The following is a 16,513-nucleotide window of genomic DNA, read 5'->3' as shown; positions in this document are numbered from 1 at the left end:
AGCACTTTTATTTTCTTATAATTACAGAGATAATGTTTGACAAATGTTTAAAAGTGTACCCCAAAAATGTAATTTTTGCTTGATCGCCAAATTGCTGTTAATTATTTTTTCATGCCAAATAACGGAGGGTGCGAATGCAAGTAAAAATAAACTGGGCACCCTCCCCTGGCTGAAGGCTTCACAGAGCGTGTGTTTTCAAGACAACATTGAGTAGCCTCATTACCTTAAGAGTCAAAGGATCATTATGGTATATGGTTTTCACAAATGTACATTGTTGGGATTTAGTTCGAGGTGCAGCTGCTTCCAACATTTTTCAATTTTATTTTCATTTTTTTAAATTTAAAATATGGACAAGGAAATTATGGGCCAACTTGCATAAACAAATCCTTCATACATTTCGAACACTGACTAGCTGTTTGGAAATCTAAGAATGTAGAAATTTAAAAAATGAGAAGCGGACCACCAGTTGCAAACCGTTTGCATAACCAGGAAACAATATTCAGCTGCTCAAATAAAAGTGGATTGTGGGCTTGAGCTGCAAGGCAAGGAAGGGGATAAAGAACATAAAGAAAAGGCCACCTAAAGCTGTTCAGAAGACATTCTCCAGCAATGCAGATAGACGACAGGCTGCTTCTTCTTTCCTAGATGAAACTCATATGTCTAGACTCTGCTTCCGAGACAGGCTGCCCATAGAATAACAAAATATGAAATTCTTAAAGCAATATCTTCCTTAGCAATCCTCTTTAATGCGATAAAACATGTGAAGGGAGTTTCCTCTACATTGCTAGAAGATACAAAATCGGTGTAGCTATTGAAGAGGAAGGATCCTGAGCTTGGCTCATCTTATAGCGCCATCACCCTCCTGAAGATGCATGCTAAGTTGTACATCACAGGTTTGGCCAATGGGCTGGAACTCGTGCTACCATCCTTGATAGGGGTATAGCAGTGTGGTTTCTTAACGGGGAGATCTGCATCTGACAATGGCTGAAAAAATAGTAAACCAGATTGACAAAGCACACTAGCAGAGGGCTCCTTCAATCCCGGCCTCCATAGAAACTTAGAAAGTGTTTGACTGGATAGAATGTAGCTTTTTCTGGAAGTGGTGTAAAGGCTTTGGCTTGGCATGGGATTCCTGAATGCGATAATAGCCATTTACATAGCCTCCATGGCACAGATTCTTTAAGCAGCTAATTTCCGATGTCTTTCACCTATCTAGGCATACACACCAAGGATGCCCCCTCTCTCCCCTGCTAATTGCCCAGGCAATGGAACCCTTGTCCCAGCGAACGAGACATATTCCAGAGGTGCATGAAATTCAATATGGGACTACAGCATATAAACCTCATTATTCGCTAACAATATCCTACTCTCCCTGACTAGGCCAGACACCTTTCCCCCAGTCTTTCAAAGTTACTTACTGACTTTGAATTTCGCTTTGGTGTTCAAAGTAAACCTAGAGAAATCAGAAGTGCTCAATATAAATGTTCCAACAGCTCAATGGGATTTCCTTGAATAAATCTCCACCATCGCCGAATTCTTAGGTTTATACACAATCAAATAGCCTATATTATTGGCAAAAACATGCACAAGTGCAGAATTTTGGCAATTACATGGCTTTACTAGTAATGAACATACTCCCCAGAGATCTGCATATTTTTCAGACCCTTCCGGCTCAAGGCCCAGATAAAGTTATCCATTCACTTCAGAGGGATATCATGCTGTGCATACAGCGTGGGAGCAAACCCAGGGTTTATCCGAAAATTCTCTTTCAACCATGTAATCATTGTGTCAGGCCTATCTGAACATTTGGAAATACTACGAGGTGACTCAATTAAAGACAGTGGGAAATTGGGTTAACTCTAAGTCGTGTAAAATGTAGAAAATGATATCCAGTGACGTCACGTCACACTCACTGAGACACATAATGGGGTTAACCGTGTGAATTTAATGTACTCCCAGTTATCACAAAAGCCATGAGGATTTGGGATAGCTTGGCTCTTATCTCTCTCCTTACGTCTTTCCTGGGAGCAGCCCCTCCATTCCACGAAAACCCGCAATTTGCACAAGCAAATAGAATGAAGAGCTTCGATGTATGACTCTGGGGTGGTGGAGGATGTGAGCTTGCAGCCCACGTCTTTGAAGAGGGAGCAGTGATGTTTTTGTCTGAACGCAAAGAATGTTTTACTATTGGGGAGGGAGAACGACTTTGTCATCTACAACTTATTAGGTATTGCTGCTGCAAACAGAGACAGATTTCGCCCAAGGCTCATGCAGCCTCCATATGTTTACAATATAAATAGCAATTTTACAAGATGCGTTATATGCGGTACCGGATGGCAGACCATTTGAAGGACTTCATATAAGGTGAAATACGGGGAAACAGGGTTGTGCTGGAGGAGCTGCATGTCACGGATGGCACTCTGTAAAGAGTGGCACAGGACAACCAGGAAGGATTTGGGTGGTTGTGCCAAAGTAAGGTGGACAGATAAGTACAAACACAGCTGAAAGAAAAGCAAACGAAGAGTAGGCAAGTGTAGCAAAGAAATAAGGTACAGAATGGATTCCCTCTTGGGGTGTATGCAGATATAGGAAAAGAGTATTCCACGGACCTTAGGAAAAAACTCTAGCCCTCTGCACAGTTTGCTGTAACAGAGGCCCACGCTGTTTGCTCATGGCTTGGAACAACAGCTATGGGTGTCTGTAACGCAGAAACGAGATAAGGGAAAGGGCAGAGGTTGCCTGACGGAAACCAACAGACAAGCTCTGTACAAGGGGTCTACAAACAGTACAAGAGAAGACACTAACAGACAAATTCAGGGAAAAGAAAGTCGATAAGCAAACTAGCAAAAGGAAATGAAGGGAAAGCTGTATAACAGGATTGGATAGGGATAAAGAATAGACGGTTGAAAACAAGGAAGAAAGCAAGGGAGCAGCAGTCAGGAAACAGGGGGACTGCAATAACTGAAAGCAAAAAATGTAGGTAAACTGTTGTGGATAGCAGAGGACGGTAGGGTACAAGGTTGAAAGCTCAGAGAAGCAGGGAAGCAATGAGCAAGCCCAAAAGGAGCAGGGCTGTAAGGAAGGAAGCCCAGAGGGAAAGATCTTAGGGCAGCGGAGTGAAGCAGGCTGCACGGCAAGGAGCCCAGAAGGGCCGGGCAGCAAGGAGTGAGCCCAGAGGAGCAGGGCCGCTGACTGTAGAAGGCTGCAGAGGACTGTAGAAGGCTGCTAGACTGGAAGCCCAGCGGACGAAGACTGTAGGTTGAAGGCAGCGGAGCGTGATCGGCTGCAAGGCAGGAGCCTGGAAGCCAAGGGCAGAAGGTAGCAGCGGAGCGTGATCGGCTGCAAGGCAGGAGCTTGGAAGGCAATGGCGGAAGGTAGCAGCGCAGCGTGATCGGCTGCAAGGCAGGAGCCTGGAAGGCAAGGGCGGAAGGTAGCAGTGGAGCATGATCGGCTGCAAGGTTGGAGCTTGGAAGGTAAGGACGGAAGGTAGCAACGGAGCGTGATCGGCTGCAAGGCTGGAGCCTGGAAGGCACTGGATCCAAAGCAGGGGTAAGGAGAAACCGCATACAAAGATCCTTAGCTCGAAGCAAAAAGGTGCTGGAAGGACTCTTAATGCAAGAGACTGAGCCCCTGCAGGCAGCAGCTTATATACTGCCCTGCCCAACACAGAGGCAGGTTAATTGGTCGCACCTGGATACGCACACCTGCATACAATCTGCCTCCTCCCTCTCTGTTCCTGAGCTGGTGGGAGCAAAGCTGATCCCTAGGGCTTCTGGGGATTGTAGTTCCGAGGATGACAAATAGGAATAGCCAGGAATAGATGGTTATAGCCAAGTGCATTGTGGTAAGTGACGTTTGGTGCTTTTCTATTTTTTCCAACAAAGTCTCGCAAATGGGAAATAAGGTCCATATTCATCGCCAATGTATGCGCCCATGGCGCAGGCATGACACTGCAGTGTACTAAGAACTTTCCCGCATATTTGGTGGTCGTTCCCAAAGCTAGAATAATATTGGGTTTTAATTCACAATGAGATTGCAGGGGTCACGCGCATACACTCCAAGAGACCCCACAGTAAACCTGCTGAGCAGGCCAAACAAAAGTATGTTTCCACTGGCCCCCAAATCAGAGGACCTGATTACACCATCCATTCTGGCTGCCGGGCTTCTCGTTGCGAGTGGATGGAGAAATTCTTAAATGCCACAGTGGTTCCACAGGATGTGGACAGTATTGATTGCTGAAAAAATATAATCTGCCCTAAAAGGAAACTTCAAAATGTATTTCCCCATCCCTGGCCTAATTAGCAATATATGAAAATTCAAAATAGGGATTTTACAGGCCCGACATGAGGAGGGCAGTTTGCTTGTTTGATTTCTGATTCAGAAGCCAGCTACCCTGTGGTCCTATTTTGAAAGAGGTACGAAGATTCCCTGCACTCCCAAGAATATGATAATGCCATTGTGAGCGCCATGGAGTGCTTGGAGATACCTCTATTTGACATGTGGGATAAATACCAACTTTGTCAATAATTTCTTGCCAAGGGGACGCATGAGCGGGGGTGGGATGATGGCATTTTAGGATGACACATTGTAGTAGCAGAGAGGTATTACATTTCCAGCTTTGAGTTTATTGCATGTGTTGTGTTTATTTTGTAAATCTGCCTTTCCCTCCTTGTTGTACTTCATTAAAACATTTCATAAAATGTTTACATTAAAAAAGAATGAGATGTAGGCAAGTTCTGAAAAAGCCATTCGGTTCTGACTTTTATGTCTAACCTGCAAGCTTTCAGGCACTTTTAAAGTCAGCGCCCATGAGTGGAAGACTACGATTGGGCCTCATCACGAGTTGGACCGTATCTCGGCTGTAATACCGCCCGACTATAATAGCCTTAGCACCGACCGGTTCGGCGGTATTACCACCGGATCACGTGTTGGGCGTTAATGGTAAATACCCATTCCGCATTGGCTCCATTGGATCCAATGGGGCATTTCCGGTGCTAATACTGCGGGCTAATACAGCCGGCGGTAATACCGACGAAAACAGGGATTTTCACCTCCAGAAAAAAATCTGGAGGTAAAACAGCCCATTAAGCTCCCAGCTCGTGATAGTGCCAGCCCTTAAATGCGGCGGTAATACCGTTACAGCCGCATTTAAGGGCTACAGCCAAACTCGTGATGAGGCCCAAAGTCTACAATTTAAACATACATTTTTCTGTCGTGTGAAATGCCAATCGTTTCAGCCTGATGTGAAGTGTTAATACGAAATCCTACCAATGCTTATGTTTTTCAGGTCGGCGGATCCCGCCCTTGGAACCTCAGGAGAATGGCAGTGGTGGCGCAGTTAAACTCGGGAAGCAGGCTTCACCGTTGAACCGACAGTGCTGCTGACAACCGCTGCTCCACTGGATGTACTTGAAAAGGAATTGAGCTGTCATTTTATTAACATGACACCTACAAACTGAAAGCTTGCTTTATGAAACATAATTATTATGTTAAAAAAAATCCACAATATCTGTGTGAAGGGAGTATTTCAGTCACAAAATACGCTAAATTAGAGGAAGTGTTTACTTTAGAAAGAACCTGTTGCTATCAATATTGCTTTTGTTCCTGCCTAGCTACAAAGAAATTGCTTGACCCTGCCCTTTTGTGATTGTGATGATTGTGGCCGTCGCAGTCTACGGGCACATGAAACCGACCAAATGAACTAATAAAATAGGCACTTTTTTTAAATCATAGATTCCAAACATGAACAAAGTAGCAGCAAAAGTGCCCCAATTAAGATTCTGATAGTAACGGGCATTTGCTGCGATTTATTGGGCAATAGTGTGCATTTGACAGATAGGCTATTCCAGTGAATTATTCATCAATCCACGAACCCAGGCACCTAGAGTGAAACCACCATTGCCCATTTGGTGGCTACATTGTTTCTGTTTTCATGTTCAACTTCTCTGCACAAGATTTACAGAATTGGCAACCACTAGCTGACCTCCAGGAGCACCGGATGAAGTAGCGGCCTGTTGACAGGGGTGGTGAGCGGGGGGACGGTACATTGCTATTGTCCCTATTGCATAGTTTTGTCATCAGTAAGACATAGCCTACAGGTCCACTGCCCAAAGTGAATTTTTTGATTTGGGAAAAATTAGGAAATTCAGCTATCCCAAATGGTGCGAGGGAGGAGAATCCATCCAAAGTGGAATGGTAAAGATTTGCCCCAATTACGCAGTTTTTCTTGTGGAACAACAATTCAACAAATCCACGTAAACATAGAGGCACGGCTGGGATTCCTTTCTCTCTGGGTGGCAGTGGTTGTCATTCTTTTTCTTGCTCTGGTATCCAAGAAGTGCAATAGGAAGACCATAAAAAAAAGCCTTCTCCTGCTCCGCTCACATGCGCTGTAACAATCCTCCTGCTAACACCAGGCTGGCTGACTCCCACCAGGATTCAGAGAAAATCTGAAGACCCTCTTCTTTAAGAAACGCTTCACTGACAAATGCGGACCACTGACCGGCAAGACGAGCCTCCCTCCTGTGTTTCACTTCCCTTAGTGTTCAGCGCTCATTTGCTTTCTAGATAGGTCTGCCCTGTATAAATCACCTACATACATACATTTCCCATATATTATCTGGGGGCTGTCTTATGTTCTATGCTTTCCTCCTGAAACGCAAAACCTGAAGCACGTGGACTACAGATTTTTCACTTCTTGAAAAGTGGGGAAAAGCAGTACATTGACATTTCTTTTAAAAGAAAGCATGATGGATTGGCTTCATTTGATGTTTTTGTTAAAGATGAAAATAGGACTGGCAAAACGGTGGCACAGTTATCTGAAAGTTATTCGATTAAAAAAAGATGTAAGGATTCTCCTTTGACATTCTCAGTCAATAGTCGAGGAAATGTGACAAAGCAATGAGAAATACAATCCTCAAAATATGGTCCTCGTTTGTGGTGGCAAAATGTTCCTCCTGTAAGTTTGACAATATTCACCCCCAACTCTAACCTAGGAGACTGCCTATTCTGACTTCTGGTCTTATGCCACCCTGCGTGCAATTTACAGAAATGTGTCAAATACCATAAGTGTACACTTCTGCATATGTCCAAAACCAGCCAAGGAGAGTTAGCCAAGTTATGTCTCGCACGTCTGAAGAACTGTGAAATCGAGCAGTTGCACTCATTTGTCAGCAACATCACTCCAGAAGAATATTCTTATGATATTTGTAGAATTCAATGACGTTTTCTAAAGCATTTATTGCAAATGTCCCCTTTTCTTCTGGGGTCATTCATTGCACGTCTCGCCTGACTGAGCATTAGGGAGTGGACTAGCATGATCACATTTCTAGTGCAGCACTCCAAGATAATCAGAAAGGCGAACACGATGGTGCATTCCAGCAGCCAGATTATCTAAACCTTGCATGTCTGAAAAAAGGAGCACATTAATTTAGCACCAATGTTGCTGCTTAGATAATATGGAATGGAAATGTTTGCACTAGTGCAAAAAATAATCAGAGTTCTTTTTAAAAACTTTGTTTGCTGCTTAACATGGAAATACGTATAGTAAGCACATTTCTTTTCATGTTATCCAGTAAAAATAGCCCCCAAAACTGTCTGATTCCTTTTGAATTAGTGCAACACGGTGCAAAGTGCATTTGCTCAATGTTTAGCTGAATTGCCGATGTTTGATCAGCTAACCTTTGAATGGTGATGCAACGCAACTTCACGTTTGCTCTGGGTGAAATTTCTGGTGGACATATGCACGCAATAAGAGTGGCTTCGATGCACCAGGAAAACAAAAAGGACGGCTGTGCTGGCCAGTGCAGCAGGAGCATTCTTTCAAAGCAACTCTTTTCAGGAATATAGACCATCCAAGCAGTGTTTAGAATAGTTTTGACAACCCATACTTGAGGCCGAACTGACCCTTGTTTTATCCCCCACACATTGCAAAATCTGTGATTTAGTGATTCAGAAGGCACACCCTGCTATGAACAGGAGTCCCAGAAAACCTTTGATTTCCTACAAAGGCAATGGAAGAATGCCAAGGTCATGTGCATTGTGCTGCACGCTGTGGCTGATTACTGATTGGAAGACCTCATCAGTAGTTCACTGCTTAATCAGCATGTACTTTGACCAACAGCTATAAGCTGCCAAGTGTTTAATCAGGTTCAGAGACTGATTTCTTTGATATTCAACATTAATCATATTTGCCTCGTATATTTTCAAGTTGGAACACATTATTTATTTGCTGTGGAAAAACAACATAAAACCTGTTAAAGAATTTAAAAGTGCCTAGCAAAAGAGGTTTCTGAGCGAGATTTGCAATGCGTATGTGTACAACGCATATATGCCTTTTAAATGCTATTCTTTCACATTTGTACTCCAATGTGTTCCCAATGCCCTATCTTCAGGTTTAAGTTTTTACATTTTTGACTTATGATCTGGGTTTTGTTTGCGTTTTATGTACTTTGTAAGCAATTCTGTTTAGAATTTGGAAACCTGCATCTTGATTTTTACACACTTGTGTAGGATCATGTGCTCGTTTGCATGAAAAAAAACAGTGCATGCGGCCTGATTTACCCTAAGATTCATTATTTGAAAATAGCATTTGGAAATAGAGCTCATGGATTGAAGAATGGCAACTAAAGCTCAACGATTCTCACTCTAAAGAAGACGAGAGTAGGACAGCTTTGAGTGCACTGTCCACCAGGTGCCCCTATTGGACATTTGACTTCATACCAAAACTCTGTTCCTAACATAGAGTCTAAGGGCTTCAAATTTTGTCCTTCTTGAGTTGTTCTGCATCAGATTTAGAACTGCTGAAAAAGGTGGCTCTCCAACTCAGGCTTACGTCCATGACTTTTTGACATGCTCCTGTTCTTTTTTGAAGGGGAGGTGTGTATAAATCCTGGGCTATAATATGCAAAACTTTTACGGTGTTTTGCACTTCTGTTTTCTAGAAACCTATGCATAGGTGTTCCCCAAACTCTGCAGAAATCTGGGCAAGAAAATTATGAAATTATTGTCTCACAAGTAACATTATAACTATATAAAAAATATTTTTGGGAAATCAATTGTCAACTGGTTCTGAGAAAATAATAATGAATCTATTCAGGCAGGTCTATCAATATACAATTAATGTTTTGATAAAAGGTTTTAGAAAAAACAGCGCAAATAAAAACGTTATGCTCTAACGATACAAAGACAAATTCAACAAAACTTACTAGAAAACCCATTTAATAAAATGTAACATTGATGATAAAATTTGCAAAATCGCAAGAATCAGATGGTGTGCAAATGGCAAGCATGGAATGTGCAAATTCACATTATTGTGCAAAAGATTTGCTATGAAGACCAATCTATATGCATAAAACTTCAAAAAGAGCTAAATATTCGTCCTTATACATATGCATTATTGCCAAAATCACATGTGAAAAAAACAAGTGCCAATATTAATCATATATGTACAAGTGCAAATCCATCACTCTGAACAGTGGTCTACTAGAGGGTGATGGGAGGGACAAAAATACCTCTTAATTGCTCCTCATGACATAGTATAGCCTTCCCTTTTTCTAGTTTCGACGGGTTAATCATCTAGATCGACACTAGAACTGATGTCCGTCTTCCTCAGGACCTGACTGTATCAGTGGATGATCCCTGATAAACTTCTAATTCTCACAAATCATCCCGAATAATCTCAAAAACTCACACTTTTTTTCTTGACATGGACAGACCGCTGTCTTAAATAAACTGGCAGGACACCATACCCTCAACCACATTCTGTATTCATCTGACGGTGAGGGCAATCCTTTTCTTTTTGTCAATTTTATTTCTATTCAGGCTATGTTAGGTATCTACTACGCTTAATCTGCATAAAATGAATAAATCACAGCTGTTTTGCAAGCCCAGATTACTAAAATCCATCAATAAAGCCTTACGGGGATGTTCAAAAAAGGACATTTCGCCATTTAACTCAACTACTCGCCAGCTGGAATTCGACTAATAAAATTGCGTTTCAGTCCTAGCTGGTTCTGTATGTAGCAAAGCAACTACAAGGGGCTGCCTGTGGCACCACGAGTGAAACCAGGGGCATTGGTTTGGCCCCACAAACATGAAATGTGGCTCCATTCTGTGCACAGAATCTATGGCTGGTTCAGAATAAACATTTGCACAGATTTCAGGCTAATGTAAAATATTGACTGGTGAGTAGGGTGAAATCAATGAATTGCCAAATTCATGAGAAACTGCAGCCTTTTTCCCTTGTAGAGGTTAGTTGTTTAAATGGCACAACTGTTTGCTGTCTGTCCTCGCTTGACAATTTAAGGCTGAACACAAGGAAGGAGTGATCTCAATTTTTGAGAATATGTGTGTCTTGCAATTATCCCTCATGATTGTCAGACATTTCTCTAAAATGCGTTTCTTTCCAAATATTCTCATCATCTCTTCAGATCGCTATATAGTCGAGCAAACTACTGGTGCGCCTGTGCTTCTTTCAGGATTATGTCAAGTGCAGTTTTATGATTATCCAGGAGAGGGAGGGATGGAATGGCCTACTCCAAAGCAAAGAATGTGAACATTTCATGTTTTCAGCTTTTGAAATTTTCAAATGAAGAGTAAGTCTGTCCTTTCATGAGAAGGCAACAATGATCCCCAAATAACCTTTTCCTAAGTCTTTCCAAGTTTTTCGAAATCCCAAAAACATTTTCAGCAGTGTCATTTTCAATTCTGACTTTTTTTAGAGTACCAAATAACTTCTATATTTTTTAGACAAACTGTAACTGGTATTTCCACATAAATTACAAAAAACACGCTAACTTTCAAATAAAAGTTGCCCTTTTTGTATTTGTATTAGGCAATATTTTCTGCACATTTTCTTTTTGTGGGATCCCAAATTCATACAGATGTTTTTCCAGCAAATGTCATGTGCAACAGAAATTAGGCTCTGCCAAATCAGAATTATAAAAACTTTGTATTTGTGTGTTTCTGAATCTGTTCTTGAACCACCTACACGGAAAGTCATCAATTTAAAAAGATCTAAGGGCCTCATTACACGGATGGCGGTGAACCATGGCGCTATTGTTCATGCCGGTAAAATACCGGCACCGCCTTGGTGGAAAGGGGAATTACCGCCCTATTGCAAGGTTGGCTGGGCGGTAATTCCCCCTTCCACCATTGCCTTTCCCCATTCCCATTTTTTCCCCATAGGGCTCTATGGGAATGGGAAAGGCGCTAATTACGGTACCGCAAATTGCGGTACCGTAATTAGCTCCCTGGTCCCTTTGCGGGTTGGTTTTTAACGACTGCAAAAAGCAGGCGTTAAATTCCCCAACCCGCAAAGGGACCTCGTAGTAAGGGGGTAAGGATTTACCGGTACTGGTAAAATACCGGTACCGGTAAACCCTTATCGCCATCCGTGTAATGAGGCCCTAAGTAAAATATGTTCACTTAGATATTTATCTTAACTTGATGATGACTCATTGCACTGTGCTGAGGGCACTTACCACTGATAGTGAAGCATGCAAACGACATCCTCAGCTTCTCTTCTTCCAGGCGCCATTCATGTCACTGAAAATTACCCCTGCATACTGCGCAAGGAGTCTTGATTCTATTATAGAAACGTAGGCGCGCATTCCCCTTCAACTTCTTTAATCTTACTCTTCAGCAATTTCAACAAATAACTGAAAATGAACCTTCAACTTCTCATTTTGTTTTTTTTATTTTTTTTCTCTTTCTGAACTACATCTCCCTCTAAACACTATCTCTTCTGTAGTTCACTGTCCTTCCAGACCCTCTATGAGTCACTTCCTGTCCTGAACTCCTCCTCTTCTTTTCCTGCTCTTTAGCAAGATAAGTTCACTTCTTCACTGTAGAGCATTCTGTACTTGTAAATGTTTATATAATGTATTTATAGAAGCGCTGCCCCATGCCAGTAGAGAGTGAAAGGGGAGTGCAGGACAAGCCAAAAAAGCTCTAAGCTCCAGCAGGGCCCCCAACTTTGAGGGGGAGGGGCCTCCACCTGGCAACATAACAACGGGCTTGGCAGAAGCTTTAGAGAGAGCGGGCCCCCACCTTCGAGTAGGCGGGGCCATCTCCAGCTACGGCCGTTGCACAAGCGACGAGCAGATTAAAAGATTAAACATGCGTAGATAAGCACGAATATCACAGCTCCAGACCCGTGCAGGGAAGAAATTCATTTTAACCTTTCATCCTCTTGACATTGTTGATTTTAAAGCAGTGGATTCTGGTGGTGTGCCTTTTCACTTTTATGTCTGAGCTACAAGTCTTTCATCGAGAAACATAACTACAAGACTGCTGTACTCTGTGCATTTCTGCCTCAAAGTCAGTGCTCACTGTCTAAGCAGCCTGCCTCTTGAAAAGGGTCTGTAAAGAAAGTGATATGTTTATTTTTCAGGGAGTAGGAGTTTTTTTATGACTCTTTAACACCAAAACAGCCTGACTGTGGATCCTAGAAACGGGGGCACGCGTTGAAGGCCCTACTTGGCATCCTCAGTCTCTTAATGCTATTTCACTCTTCCCCTTTTAGGGATCCATCAGGCAGGCCTCTAAATGCTATCCAGTTTGTAAATTGGGCAGCATTTGTGCATCAATAAGGGGTTGTCACAGAATATTCCCTGTTGTGTTATTTCATTCCAATCCCTTCCTCTATATTCTCGGTCTTGTGTTTTCTGGCGCTGTGATATTCTGACATTCAGATAGCGATGTGCTGGGAAAATGTACAAAGCCACTTGCTAAGTACCAGATTGACGTGTGAACCAGCCTCAACAAAGAGTAAAGCTGGCCCTAGTTAAATGTTGCAGCTACAATAGGTCGTTTGTCTTCATGGACCTACTGATTCTTGTTATTCTGCCCTCTTGCTTAAGTCAGCTCACAGCGTACAAGTGATTCGTTCTTTTGTTTTTTATCTGCTCCCTTTCTATAACATGGCTTTGAGAAATGAATCCCTGTGGGTCTATCTGTTTGCTTGCACATTGCAATAAAGTGCAAGTGTTTGCAATTCCCTTGTACCATGCACTGGCCTTTGGTGTCATTGTTCACATGAAAAGCAATGAAGCAGACCATTGCCAATTGACCCAGTCGATGCTCGCTCTTGAGTGGGGTTTGGCATAATTATTCCAGGTCAATAAGACCCAAAAATAACCTAACACAACCCTTTAATGCAGAGTTGATGCTGAGCCTGGGCCAGGATGTTTACGCTTGCAGGTGCAGGTATTTGGAAATGCTTTTGTCATCCCCCTTACTATTTTTGCACATAGATGGTTTTCCATATTGACACAGACCAATTGACTGTCAGTGGGTTTTAAACCTAGCTGTAATCGTATGTTCTCAGGAACAAAATGTTACATTATGAATCTTTTCCTTGTGCAACTAAAACGTAACTCCACACATCCTGTGTGAGGGCTTGTTATACAGAAATTGTATTCATTAAACTCCAAGAGTCTCCTTAAGTGATGTATCTTCCAGCATTTGTATCATCCACCAAAGTTGGCAATAAAACAGGACGGTGGAGTTACTAGAGAGGCTTGTGATTTTCACATTAGTTGGGCAAATGGGGGCTGTTGAACCCTGGTGAACGTGGGGTCAGATGGCCCTGTTGCACCGGTGGGCACCCATTCGTCTACATCTCCCGTGCTTCTATGGCCCCGCCCAGGCCAACATCTAGCTAAATGTTATGTTGGACAGCTACAACGTTGCTCGTTGCCTCTATGGCACTGGATCATGTCCCATGCAAATGGACGTTTGTAGTGTCAATCACCCTCACGTAGAGATGGTCTGGTTTTCATGGGCGCTACCGAAGTGTACATACTCAGTCAACAGTCACAGAGGAACACAGACTAACATCTGTCTGCTTCACCACGGCCCGTTGCGTAATGGATGGTAATGCACCTTCTTCTGATACTCCATGTTGCCACTTCAGTCTTCTACTTCGCAACTTTACTGGGCTACTTTTTTGCATGCTAAGAAAGTGTATAGACTTTGTCTAGTGTAAGGTCTCCAAAATGGCAATGGCTAATACAAAGAATAAAATGCATGGGCAAAGTTCATGTTTTTAATCTAGTTATTCTTTTTGGAGCTTTTGCTACTCCCCGCTAATATACAACCCAAGACGCTGCTGTAAATGTGGCAACCTAGGCTTACTGTGAAATAACTAAGGTGTTCAACATGACACAAGCACACACACAACAGAAGCTAGAAAAAGATCTCCAGAACGAATCCAATGCAGCAGTTCTAACAGGGAGTCCCCATGCAGGGTTAGATGGAGGCAGAGAAGGAGGTGCACAACCCCTAATAAAATTGCCTGTTTCCATCAGGACATGATGCATAATATAAAAACATGTATGGTGGTGCTGTTGTGACTCTATCCTTGTGCAAACTAATCAGCAGGACATAATGAATGAGAGATCCTCTTGTGCCCATATCCTCGTTTTAGTTGTGCAGTTATGTGTTTCAGTTAACAGTGTCCTATTTAAGTGCTTTAATAAAAATATGAGGTACTCGTTGAGAAAAGACATCATACTGCGGACTTGCCACTTTAGAGACCTAGTGGCATATTTCATTGCTGATTGTTAGTATGCTGAGCATGTACATCTAGCAAAACCATTCATATTCGTGCCCAGTTTGCACAATTATTTGCAGTGAGTGGATTTATACAATTGGACCTTTTATAGTACACATCCAGAGGAAGTTCAGGCTATTACTACATTCCAAACCATCTCTCACATCCCTTACTTCCTAATGGCCTTATGTGTACACTGGCTCATTGATATTATCGTGTACATTAAGTATGACGTATATATTCATACCTCTTAACGTACATTTGATGTATTTTACCATTTAATCTTAATTATTTAAGTAGATGAAATAAAACAAATAGTTTTTCATATGGTTATTATTTTGTATCGTCTAAAAGCTTGGACTGGGCTGGTTCCCAATGTAGTTTGTTTCTGATTGATATTCACTTGCAGAATGCAATTTATAAGAAAAAGTAAATCTAGTAATGTTTTTTTAAAAGCTTCATGTTTAATGTAACCAAAAGTATACAAACCTAATAAATTCTTTCAATATTTCACAGTCTGGTATTTGTGGGAATGTTATTGAAATACAAGTGGCAGGGATGTATCCGAGGGATGTGGTTGACTACTGTTATGATGTGTGAATATGGATAAACCTCAGTGACTATTAACACATATTTGTGAAGCCAAAGCTTTGCGTGATTAAGTAGATAGTTTTTGACTCATTCATACTTCACCCAGAAGGCACACAAAAATGTGTACCTGTGTGTGTGTGTAAGCACGCATGCGCACGTGTGTTCGTGCCTGTGTATAGACAGTGTCTCTCTGGGTGTGTTGTTTTTGGCACATATCAATGTAGCTCGCCCTAAGTGTCCCATTCTCAATATGGATTTGTGGTGCTATGATTTTGCCTCTTGTACTTGTGGCCATGGTTGTTGTGAGGTAACCAGAGTTCCTGGCATTCACACAGCTATTGTTGTTTTATGATCCATAATCAAGTTGAAACCTAATTGACTGTTCTCCAACCGTGCCCTCTGCTTAAGGAACCATCATCTAATAGGGCACAATGTGATTTCATTTGATTTTAGTTTATTAACACTAGTTGATAATCGCTTTTGGGCGCCATAAGCCTTTTGTGAAAGATACCAAAATATAAAAATATATTGCTAAAAGCCTGCCTTAAAAATTATTACAAATACAATTTTAACACCTGAACTTTGTTCACCTATAAAAAAGTATAACGTGCAATAAAAAGAACCCTCACCGGATAGGGAGCCAATTACCATGTGCACCCGCAGCACCCATGTAAATAACAATGACAGAATCAGAATACAAATCTAGAAGTCATCAAATGGTAGGTTTAGGTCGTAAAAGGGTGACAGGAAGTTCCCCCATGCAACCCATACCAATGAGCCCTTCCAGGCCAAGTAGTTAAAGTGGGTGGGAGCGTTGCTCCTGTACTTTTTAAAATAAAGTTTTAACATTCCTATACTTTTTCAAATTTATTTTTTAACCATACTGGAGTGGCTTCGTTTTAAAATAAAAGCGCAGAAAGAAGTTGAAAGTTGCACTGCACTGCAAGTTCCCATAAACAGCAGGGACGTTTGTTTGGGGGCTTGGATTGTGCCTGGGAGGGGCATGGTGATTGGGTTTGTGCGGAGCTGGAGCAGGCCAGCAGGGAACATATTTTCACTACTTCTTTTCGTATACTTCGACCACTGTCCAGGCTCACTTCCCATAATCATATAACTCCTTATTCTCATAGTGGAACTTAAACGTAGTGGTTTCATTGAAGTCCCCTAGAAGAAAAATAATTTGCAGTTTGCACATCTCGAATTCCTAGGAACCTTAAGCAGAGAAATATTTGTACTTTGCGCAGTGAAGCAAATAAGGAGCAAGCCAAGAGCAAATGCAAAGTTTCTTTGTAATTTAGATTGTTTACATTTTCACACGTTTTTGTTCTGGAACTTGCATGTTTTCAAATTTGCACCCAGTGGTAG

At 42.0% G+C, this 16,513-nt stretch overlaps 1 protein-coding gene across 1 annotated transcript in view; it reads left to right on the top strand.

Annotated features, from left to right (window-relative positions):
- RAB31 (RAB31, member RAS oncogene family) overlaps positions 1 to 15,070 on the top strand; it is a 629,885-nt gene extending 614,815 nt beyond the window's left edge. The window contains exon 7 of the mRNA XM_069613379.1: positions 5,288 to 15,070. Coding sequence (XP_069469480.1) covers positions 5,288 to 5,385 — 98 coding nt within the window. The 3' untranslated portion in view covers positions 5,386 to 15,070. The remainder of the gene's footprint in view (positions 1 to 5,287) is intronic.
- Positions 15,071 to 16,513: the final 1,443 nt, after the last annotated feature.

This window comes from Ambystoma mexicanum, chromosome 5p (assembly GCF_040938575.1).
Source record: "Ambystoma mexicanum isolate Mex_15411 chromosome 5p, UKY_AmexF1_1, whole genome shotgun sequence".
In the NCBI taxonomy this organism is placed as follows: domain Eukaryota; kingdom Metazoa; phylum Chordata; class Amphibia; order Caudata; family Ambystomatidae; genus Ambystoma; species Ambystoma mexicanum.
This window is presented reverse-complemented; position numbering and strand designations above follow the sequence as displayed.